Source organism: Stegastes partitus, unplaced genomic scaffold (genome assembly GCF_000690725.1).
Source record: "Stegastes partitus isolate 25-593 unplaced genomic scaffold, Stegastes_partitus-1.0.2 Scaffold1975, whole genome shotgun sequence".
Lineage (NCBI taxonomy): Eukaryota > Metazoa > Chordata > Actinopteri > Pomacentridae > Stegastes > Stegastes partitus.
Window position 1 is genome coordinate 27071 of NW_007579706.1, and position 11201 is coordinate 38271.

An 11201-nucleotide genomic window follows, 5' to 3' on the forward strand; every position below is an offset into this window, starting at 1 on the left:
TTAAGGGTAAAGTGAGCCAACTAATTCTTTATTTTTACATTTTTTCTGTCAAAGTTAAATTTAATTAATGAAATCCTATTAAAATGTTAATTTATGTAAATGAATTTCTGCAGCAGCAGGATGTTCACATAACAACAAATACTAGAACGTTAGTTGAGGAACCTTCATGAAATCCGTTTGATAGCTTCATTTTTCTTCACATTTACATCATTAAAAACATCTTTTCTTGTAAAGGAAAAGCAAAGTCCCATCACTCGGTATAGTTTGTTGGTTGCACATCATTTTATAGAAAGTTTTAGCTCAAAAACATTCGAGTGTGACGTCGGCTGCTTATGTTGCACATAAAAACCATTTAAGATCACGTTAGCATGCTAAAAAACTAGAGTTTAACTAGAAGGAGAGGTTTTAACCTTTTACGAGGCAAGGAACCATATATGGTAACTTCTTCAAAAACGGCAGGGGGTAGAATCACGTGACTTCATCCGGCCAATCAGCAAAGTCACTGTGGCCTCTGGGATCTCGCAAAATTTTCTCAGGATCTCGTAAAACTTTCTCCGTATCTCGCCTATCTTTCTCGGGATCTCACAAAACTTTCTTCAGATCTCGCAAAACTGTCTCAGGATCTCAATCTCGTAAAACTTTCTCGGGATCTTGCAAAACTTTCTTGAGATCTCGCAAAACTTTCTCTGGATCTTGTCAAACTTTTTTGGGATCTCACAAAACTTGTGCAAAACTTTCTCGGGATCTCGCAAAACTATAGGTAACTCCAGTCCGGTAGGTGGTGGTAATGCACCTGGACGTTGGATGCCAACCGCCAAATCATTCAAAGAAGAAAAAAAAAAACAGAACTCTCGGGATCTATACTTCTGGGTCTTTTTGGCATTATGGAGAAACGACAATGGAGGACACCCTTTCTGTTTTGTTTTCTTTCTCCGTGTTCCTTCCGGGGCTCCGTACACCAACAACGTTCCAGCGTTGAAATTTTAAATGTCCGAGTATTTTAATGAACGCCCTATGAAGGGTTAAACCCCAACCGGGCGACCTGTCACAGAGCACCAGACCTACCTGGGTCTGCAGGGAAGTCCTCCACCAGCTTCCTGTGTGAGAAGGCCTTCTGCTGCTTCTTCCTCAGGATGACGAAGGCCACCAGGCCCACCAGGGCCACGGCCGCCGCCGTCCCCAGCACGGCGGCCCACGCGCCCTGCCTCGAGCTCCTGCCGGGATCCGACGCCAGGCCTTGGATAGAGGGAGGAGAGAGAGCGACGAATAATTAGTCAACAGCCAAATTATTTATATCAGCTGCCGTCTTTGAGGGCTAATCATCCTCCAATTACGGCTGAAGCGTGTTTTCTGCGGCGCCAGCACGCGTCCCAATTATTCAGAATTGTATAATTCACAGTAATTAATGCGATTAATGTGCCAGAATCAAGATAGTTTCTGGAGTGAATGTTTTAAGGGCAGCTTTCATCATTCAGACGAGGTGAGTGAAGCAGCTCTGGTTAAGTTTCTCTCTTACATGTCGGACTTTAAATATAGCGACGCGCTGACGAGGACAACACCTGTCACGGCAGCTGCACAGGTGTTAATTAGCTGAGTGGGTTTACAGCTTCTCCTTCACTCAGGCGGCTTTTCTTCTCGTTTGTTTTTCAAGACTTCTGAAAGTGACAGATTTGTCCTCAGAAAATACAACGTTTGGATTTTTATCGGGACCAAATAAATAATGCAGCGGCTCCGTTTATCTGCAAATGGCTCAATTTGCCGCCTCGCTCGGATCAATTCTGGCCCGAACCCGAGGCGGCCGCAGCCAAAAAGACGTTTTTCATCAAGTTTATTTTCCTTCAGCCGCATTTTCAAAGTTCACACGATGAAGAATCACCTTTAATTTTTGCTGTTTTTGCTCAAAACAAATGTGTAGAAACAGCCGAGGAGACGTTCATATTCAGTAAAAGGTGTAAATACGTGCTGATGGATGGATGTTACCTCAATTAAAATGTTTTTAATTCGATTGTCACATCGTCTTCAGGATGAATCTGACTTAGTTTCACCCCAAAGTTTATTTGCATTCAGCCCACATTTTGTTTTCTAGTCAGTTTTTATTTGACCGATGAGCTTCTTTTGGCTGCAAACGACATAAACAAGCGACACGATGTTGGAAATAATGAATTTTAAGAGTTTCTTTTAGTTTTATGTTGTTGTTTTATTTAATATTTCTACTCAGTGTTTCAGATCTTTGCTCAGAGTTTAGCGGGAAATCTTTTATTTGTGTAAAATTTGGAATTCGTCTCCACAAAATGACCTTCTGTGGCGACTAAACTGCATTTTTAATTCCATTTTTAAGGAGAAATGTGTTGTTTTTGTTGGGACGTGTCACTAATATGATTCTAATCAACATGATTTCTTGTTTATTTTATTGATCTACAGTTATTTATGAGATGAGGTTGGATTCACAGCTATGGCAACCCAGAAAATGGAGGGAAAGCTTCAAACATGGTGAAATTTTAACCCTAAACGGGACATTTTTCCAAATTTTATCCAAGTTATTTTGACGCCTGAACCAAAAGCAAGCTTCTAACATGTAAAGGAGTCTTAACAAAGCAGGACGTTTACCTTAAATCCAACCAGAAAGAGACAGAAAACCAAACTTAAACTCTGGTTTTCTGGAAAACTTTCAGACTAGACGCCTGTTCTGGTGAGAAAACACATTTTAATTCATTTTGTACGTCTCAGACAGTAGCTGAGCGTTTGAGGTTTTGAGGTTTTGAGGTTTTGAGGTTTAGTTGTAGAGTGAAGGGGTTTAGTTCTATCAGACGGGATCATCGGCGGCTCGCTGCCTTCTCTGGACGACTTATTCAGCTCCTGCTGCCTCTGCAGGGCTGCTGGAAGGACCAATCCCATCCTGGACAACATCTGTTTGAAGCTTCAGGTCCATCAAACCACAACCAAACACCTTTGACCCAAACAGCCACGAGAGAACTGACACTACACGAAGAGCCTACTGGCATTTCCTGCTACTTTCATTTTAGAGATTTTTTTGACTAATTTCAACGACAATGAATGAATTCTGTCCTCGTCGGGGTTGAAGGCTTCCTTGTGATACTCTGGGCTTCAGTTTCTCCAGTTTCTTGATGGACTCAGGTCTGTTTTCACCTCTTCTCCACCACGTCCAGATCTTTGTCTTGTTCTTCCTGCAGGCTGCCTCATGTTTCCCTTCACAGCCTTAATGTTGAACTTGAAGCATCACATGTCGGCCATGTTTGGGCTTGAATGCGTCGTCTACTGTCGTCTAATCCCACCACAGATCTGACCACCACGAACGTTCTTGTTTGAGCAGAAGCTGAGTCTTCGCTGGTCGGCGTTACACGACAACCAGAAGCGCTGACGTCCATCTGATGCTTCTCTTGGTGCTGAGTTTGTTTTCCTGCAGAACTTCTTGTACTCCTTCATTCTCCTGTGAACTGTGACCAGCGACTCTTGAAGACACTTGGAAGTGACTTTACAGCCTCTTTCGGTCTCGTGAGCAGCCGCAATGCATCACTGGTTTAACTCCTGCATCAGCTGCTCTTAGAGTGCAGTGATTTAAAAACGCTGGAACATGGTGGAGACGGCCAGAACCAGAACCAGAACCAGAGCTTTAAATGGGATAGAAGCTGCATTTGTGATGATTTCAAGGTGTATAAATGATCTTTGATTTGCACCAAAAATATTTTTAAAAATGCATCAAAAACATCTAAACACAATATCTGACTGTGTTTTGTCTTGTTTATGTCGTTTCATTCACGTAATAGTGAAAACTATCAGAACAGCCAAACTTTTTCCAAAAAAGTGATAATTTCAAGGTCTGTCAATAATCTTGCACATGAGATTTGCACCAAAGATGACTTAAAAAATGTACAAATAGTTAAATTTTGTCATTTAAAGTTTTCTTTTCTCGTGTTTTGTCACCTCTCATTTTGTTTATTTATTAGTAAAAACTACCAGAAACATTTTAAACGCTGTAAAAGCTGCGTTTTCTCAAAAATTTGTGATAGTTTCAGGCGTATAAAAAATCTTGGACATAAGATTTGCACCAGAAATCATTTTAAAAAGCATTAAAATAGTCTAAATTGATCACTAACATCTCTTATCTTTTGCCGCTTGTTTATGTAATTTCATTTATGTAATATTCAAAACTACCAGAACTGTTTCAAATGGTGTAAAAGCTGCATTTTTTCAAAAATTTGTGATAATTTCAAGGCGCATAAATAATCTCTGACATAAGATTTGCACCAAAAATCATAGAAATAGTCAGAATTTATCATTTAATTTTGTCTCTCTCATCTTCCGTCACTTGTTTTTGTCATTTCATGTAAAATAAACACATCAGTCGAGTAAAAATTCACCACATTTCTATTTTCTGTGTATTTATACGATCGTACGTTTGACACTTTGGGTGTATATTTTCACTTCAGTATATTTTGGGATATATTTTGGACTTTGTTGTTCATTTTATACTTGAGTACATATTTAATGGATATTTTTGCTCGTTTATTCGTCTTGTGGTGTCGCTGCTTTATTCTTCCTGCTCGCTGTATTCTGTTCTTTAAATCTAAATTTGGCTGATCAGTTTTTTCATTTAGTGCCTTTATTCATACCTGCAGCACTAATGACACGTCCAGCTTGTGTTGAGTTTAACTGCTGCTAACGAACCTCCTAAAGCTCCTGACTCGTTAGCCTCAGGTGGAGCCGGTTAGCATTTAGCTGCAGGATCCGTCTGAGGTCGAGCACCTGAAGCTCGCGGCTATTTTTATTTACTGGCGTCAGTATTTATAGGCTCTATATTTATCTGCAGCAGCCACTCGCTGCCGTTGTGCCGTTTCTGGTGCCCACGCTGGGCCTGTCGTGATAAGTGTGGAGCGGTTCTTTATTTGTTGTTGTTGGTTTGGGTTTTTTTTTTGGTCCCTCCTGTTTACTGCCGTCATCTGTTAGCGTTACGTCCTGCTGTCACATCTGTCCAACGCTTTTATTTTAATCCAGACTCTGCAGCAGCTCTCCAAAGACCTCGTTCTGCAGCGTTTGCCTGCATAGATTTGTGCAAGAAAAGCATCTTTTTCTGTCTCCAGCAGACAGATATGAAGTGATCCCCACGTCCCAGTCTCACGCCCTGCAAACATCCAGCGCCGCCGCCGCCACCGACCTCGGCCCGTCGGCCCATCGGCCCGTCGGCTTCTCTCTCTCGAGTGTTTTTCTTTTTTTTCTTTTTCTTTTTGCGGCTGAAACAGAGTCTCATTGTGCCGGCGAGAAGGTGGCTGTAATAAAACCCCGCGCTCGCATCGATAGCGAGTGAAACCCAAGCCGACCTTTGCCTGTGAAAGAGGGTTTGTCCTCCGTCAGTGGGAAAACAGAAGCAGGTGAATGTGGGTCAGGGAAAGGGCGTAAAGCAGGAACACGAGGCGGTGATATAACTGTGGAGTCACAGAGCAGGTCGACCAGATTTAACGAGCTGCTTCGTTTGGTTAAGTTCATCCAGACTGGGTTAACGAGCCACGTTAATGTGACTGGTTTGAGTTGGATGAACTTTTTCTGCAGCTTCATTCTGAACTAATTCCATCTGAATCCATCTGAATCCATCGGCCTCCTCCTGCTCCACCACCTCAGAGCTGCTCGAAACTTTTAAATCATAAACTAAAGATGTTTAAAACGTCGTCCGTTAAATTCTAGATTGAAATACGAAACACTTGAAGAGATCATTTTCTTCTGAAAGTTACCCGGCTGTCGACCCGTTTATGGTTTTTGTAGCTAAAATTAGCTTCCTTCATGTTGATCTGGTCGTCCATCGGATCGGAGAGGTTTATCAGAATTAACTTTATGAGTAATAATAAGGCAACTGGTTTAAGTTAGACCTGCTTGGACCAGTTGATTCCCCTCAAATGTGCATTTATGTTGAGTTTTTCTAACTCAACTTGCTTTAAAACGTGGTTTCATCATAGAACTTGTTTCCTTTTCTTTACTCCGTAATAGGAAATCTGTGGTTGTGTCGCAGCAGAACACAAAGCGTTAACGTCCTGGCTTCAGACGCAAGATGCTAAAGGAGCAATTAAGCTAATTTTTGCACTTTCCCTGCCATTAGAACCCCAGTTTAAAGGGACAAAGAGCCATTCTTAGCTGATAGAAACCACAAGAAGCAACTTTCTTCACCAAAACAATCGAAAAAATGCTTCAGCTGCAGCTTGAATACACTTTTTATGATGTATTTTAAACTCCAATGTGGTATTTTGGGCTTGTTTTGGTGCCTTAAACCAAGAAATTTGTCAGTCCTTTCAGGTATTTCTCTATCAAAGGGTTGTAAATAGTTTTCTGGACACAACAACAAACACCTGCTGCAGCTTTACCTCTCTTTGAGCCGCCTCCTGAGCCTCCACTTTTGTCCGTGCCGTTGGACTTGTCGGTCTTGGTTGGAGCAGCAGCGGTGGTGGCGTTGGCAGGGATGTCGGGAGTCGCAGTAGTTGTGTTTGCAGGTACTTCAGGGGTCGCAGTAGTTGTGTTCGCAGTAGTTGTATTTACCTCAGGGGTCGCGGTAGTTGCGTTAGCAGTTGCGTTGACATCGGCGGTAGTCGGGCTCATCTCGGACGTCTCAAGAGGAACTTCTGTCGCGGATGAGTTGGTCGTGGACGTCCGGTTTGTCTCCGGCGTCGATGCAGCGGTTGCGTTGCTGCTTCCTGTGCTGTTATCTAAACCTTCACCTGCTGCCTCCGTGGTGGAGTTTCGCGCGGTGCTGACCTTCGGAGCCGAGGTCCTCGGCTGCACGTCTGGAAACCCGGTGGAGTTCTGCGGTGAGTCGAACTCGGCCTCCGTCGCGTTGCTGTGGCTCGAGTTCGTGGACTTTGGATGAACGCTGGGTTTTGGGTGTTTGTTCTTCTTTTTGTGGCCGCCGTGGAAGACGTGAGGCGCCGCGGTCGTGACGAAGCTCGAGTCGTCGGACGTCCCGTTGGCGTTCGTATCTCTTCCGGTGAGGTTCTGCTCCTCTTCGCTGTTCACCGCCATGGAGCCGGACGCGATCCCGCTGTAGTCCGCCGCGTCGCCGCCGTCGGCGTTCTCCGACTCCTCCGTGGGAACGCCGAGGTTCTCTTTGGGCAGCTTGCGCCACCAGCTCTTGTCGATGGTGCGTCCTGGAGAGTCGGTGGAGTTCTGCAGAGACCCCAGCTGGAAGGTCTGGACCAGCAGGAGAAGGACCGCTGCGGTTCTGAGAAGTTTCATTTTAGCTTCGATTTAAGATCTGGAACACGAGAGAGAAAACACAGCGTTACAGAACTACTACTAGTAAGAATAATGAGAAGGGGTAGAGTCACCTCTGATAAGAGTTCTTCAGAAGTTAGATCTCACTAATAAGTCAAAGCTCCTGGTCCTGCTCGACACATTTGGTTCACCTTTAGGACGTCTTTCCTACGTTGTCGTAAAAGTTTTCATCACCGGTTTAAAGATCAAGTTGCTCCAAAGGGTCAAAGAAATCAAGTAAACAGAAACCAAATTGCTAATTTTGCTGTTCTAGTCAACAAACGCTGTTGGTCGGAGGTCATTAGGAGCTAAATCCCCATAATGCTCTCTGCTGCCACACAAACGGTAAATAATGTCCATGTTAACAATCTGTATTTTTGCGAATACAGTCGTGACTCGATAATCCGACACTAAATGTAAAAATAAACAATGTTTATGTCGGATTGTCCAGACGGAGGTCCAGATACGAGGAGGGCTTGATGCTGGAAGGATCATTAGTTGTTAATATTTATTGTTCATAGTTGTTATAATAACTAGTGTGTTGTTAGAACACTACGCATCGCTGGACTTCAGCCTAACTGACCGGTACGTTTGTGCACGGGCCGTCGGGCCATTTGGGTCCCTTCAGTTGCTGTCTGACTATATTGACCTTTGATGTCAGCCGACAGCCCGTGAAAATCATCAGAAAACATCGTTATTCTGCAGATATTTGCTGTTGTTTCTCCATTTTTAGTTTCTTTGCGCCTCACTCGTGCTACGTTTTTAACTTTTTGTGCAGACGTAGTTCGAACCAACCAAACATATTGACAACAACAAGCCTCATAATGAGCTGAAGCTGCATCAGATTGGATCCATTTATCGGCTAATTGAGGTCAAAGCAACTTAAAATAAAAGATGAGCATCAAGTCCTTGTCCAGCTGGAATAATTCTGAGCTCTTCCTGTTTCATGGAGACTCACTTTCTGTTTTGTTAACTTTCACACCTTCACTGTTTGTTGCTGAATGTCAGCGTCTGACATTTTCTCTCTTTGACGTCTGTGTTTGTCGAATTGTAAAGACGAGAAAAGCTCTTTCTGAATTCCAATAAAAGCTTCGTTTTATTTTTTAGAGGGGGATTATTTTCCTCCTCTAACTGAAAACTCTTTCCACCGCCTGCCCGGAATAAGAAAAACCTCTCACAGGTGTTCAGTTCGTGTTCGAATCTTCTGTCGTAACAGAAGAGCTGATCTCTGAGGCCGAGCTCAGTTCAACACGGATCCACGACTCTCTGACGCCGTTCGTTCACCGAGTGCATCGAGTCCCCCCCTCGGCGCCGTCGCTCCGTCCGTCGCCTGCAGGAAGCTCTTTGTTCTGCTGGTTATAATCAGTGTTGGGTTCACAGCCTGCAGCTACCCAGCATGCAACATGCAAATCATGGCGGCGTCACATTTCTGGTTCTACCTGCTCCCACAACGACCTGCTTCCATTTTAACAATTTAACTCACAGGAACTGGAGGCGCGTTCACTGTCTGACCCAGAAACAGAACCAGAACCAGAAAAACAGAAAGAGTCCGATTCCAAACCTTTAAATTACTCGTCTGGTTGGAGCTGTTCTGTCAGGATGATTAAGACTGAGAGAAACTTTGCCAAAAACAAACCGTTTATACAGATTCTGTAAAAAACAAGATAAAACTGAATATTCTGCATTTATCTACACAACCATGAATCCATCAGTGACTCGGTTGTGAACATTTTTAAACAAATATTCAACATTTAAAACATTTATTTGAGCCAGAAACAGAAGAATTATCTGATTTTTTTTACTTTTTTTAACTGGTACGAGCTGTTCTTTTGGAATAATTCACCAAATATAAGATTAAAATTTTAGTAATTTATTAAAATTGAGGAAAAACCAAAAATAAACGGTTTGCATCACATAGATTATGTAAAAGCAATCTAAATATTCTGCAATTTTCAACACAATTAAGAAGTGACTCAGTTGTGAACAGATATTTAGCCTGATGGTTAAATTTCACATCTGAATTTAAAACGATTAATTTTCTTTCGACCATTTGAACCCCAAAACCCACCGGGAGGGTATCTTTGAAAATAATTTTTTTTTAAAATTTTTGAAAAATTACAAAATTAAAAAATTTATTTGAGGCAGAAACTGTAAAAACAGAAATAATTGTCAGATTTTCTACTTTCCGACAGTCCTTGAACCACTCATCTGGTACAAGCCGTTCTTTTGGGAAAATTAACCAAATATAAGCTTTAAATTGTAGTAATTTATTAAATTCGAGAAAACTTTGCCAAAAACAAACCATTTGCAATAAAAAACTAAATATTCTGCTTTTTTTTTTTTACACAATCCTGAAGCCATGATTAACACATGTTCAGAATTACAATTATAAACTGACCAGAAAATAAAGCAAAATGGAAAATTTATCGAAACTAATTTTAAAATCGTGACGTCGTTAAAAAACAAAAAAGTTAAATTTATCAAGTAAAAATTTATTTAAAAATAAAGTTTTAGAAGCAACCAGATTCTGTAAAAAACGAAAAATTCTGCGCTTTTCTGCACAACCGTGAAGCCACGACTGATGCAGCTGCGACTGACGGTCACATGACTAAAATTCAGAGACTTCGGTTGAACTGCAGGAAGTGTTTACACAGAGCAGAGAGGAGACGAGTTTAAAATGTAAAATATCCACAATATGAAGGATTCCCCTTTATTTATCCACAGTCAGTAACACCTGGAGACAGCTGGGAAACTGTTAAAATTTTTGTAAACTAAATAATCACAGAACTTCTTTTTTTTTTTTCATTTTTTTAGGATTTCTGGCACCAAAAACTGTATAATACTGTAAAGGAGATATATTTTTAGGCCTCGCCACATGTAGTCCTGGTTGTTCTGTTTGAGGTAATAAATGAACCGACAGTGAATAAAAATGAGACGGGACAGGAACTGCTTTGAGTTTAAAGTGTTTAACTCGACCAGATGTAGTCAAAGAGCAGCTGTTCAGATGTCTCGTGTCACTTCAGCTGCATTTTGGGAAAAGTCTTGATTTAAACATTAAAAATAGGAACTTAAATGAAGTTTTCTGGCAACTTTTCCTGCGTCTGAATCATGAAATAAATAAAAACCTGAGTTTGCAGTGATTTAACGAACGCCGAGGTTCATTTACAGTCGACCCTGTTCGTCATCCACCTGCCGGCTTTCTGTGTTTTGGTTTTTCTGCTCAGTGGGAACGACATTTCAGAACCTGTGGGTTGTTTTCTGCAGCGTCGAGGATCAATCCGGCTGCCGATCACACGGCTCGGGAAGCGTTTCGCTGCAGCAGGATGTGGGCGAACGGTTTGGAAATAATAAACCGGAGTTATGAAGGGAAGAGCTGATTTATTTCAGTGGTGAAACGGAAGCTCGTCTCTGAACAGAGAGTCGGCCTCGGGGTTCAGATACACAGAGGACTCGATTTCTTTCAACTCTCTGAGTATTTATTTTTTTAAAAATCACCAAATTAAAACCTTTGTTTGAGGCAGAAACTGTAAAAACAGAAAAAACGCAGGATTTCTACCGTCCTGATGCTCGGTTTGGAGTCTGAAATGCTCATATTTCATGTAAATCTTTGGCATGAACCAGATTCTGTAAAAAACAAAAAATTCTGCGCTCTTTGGTGAAGCCGTGAAGCCGTGACTGGTTCAGCTGTGATCAACAGTCACCTCGCAAAAATTCTGGGATTTTTTTTGGCTGAACTGCAGGAAGTGTTTAAACAAAGCAGAGAGGAGGCGGATTAAAATGTAAACGTGGAAGTGGTTCAGTCCAGCAGGATGTGAGCGACAGCTTCAGACTTCTGACAATGAAAATAATCAACCAGAGCTTTTAAATGAGCCGTCAGATGAAAGATGTTTTAACCTGAGGGTTTAAACACACCTGAGTTTAAAATGATTGATTTTCTTTCAACTCTATGA

At 41.9% G+C, this 11201-nt stretch overlaps 1 protein-coding gene across 1 annotated transcript in view; it reads right to left on the bottom strand.

Annotated features, from left to right (window-relative positions):
- Window positions 1-11201, bottom strand: part of LOC103373418 (cell wall protein IFF6) — a 22299-nt gene that overhangs the window by 6794 nt on the left and 4304 nt on the right. The window contains exons 2-3 of the mRNA XM_008303304.1: window positions 6369-7252; window positions 1066-1236 (exon numbers count right to left, since the gene is read on the bottom strand). Coding sequence (XP_008301526.1) covers window positions 1066-1236; window positions 6369-7233 — 1036 coding nt within the window. The 5' untranslated portion in view covers window positions 7234-7252. The remainder of the gene's footprint in view (window positions 1-1065; window positions 1237-6368; window positions 7253-11201) is intronic.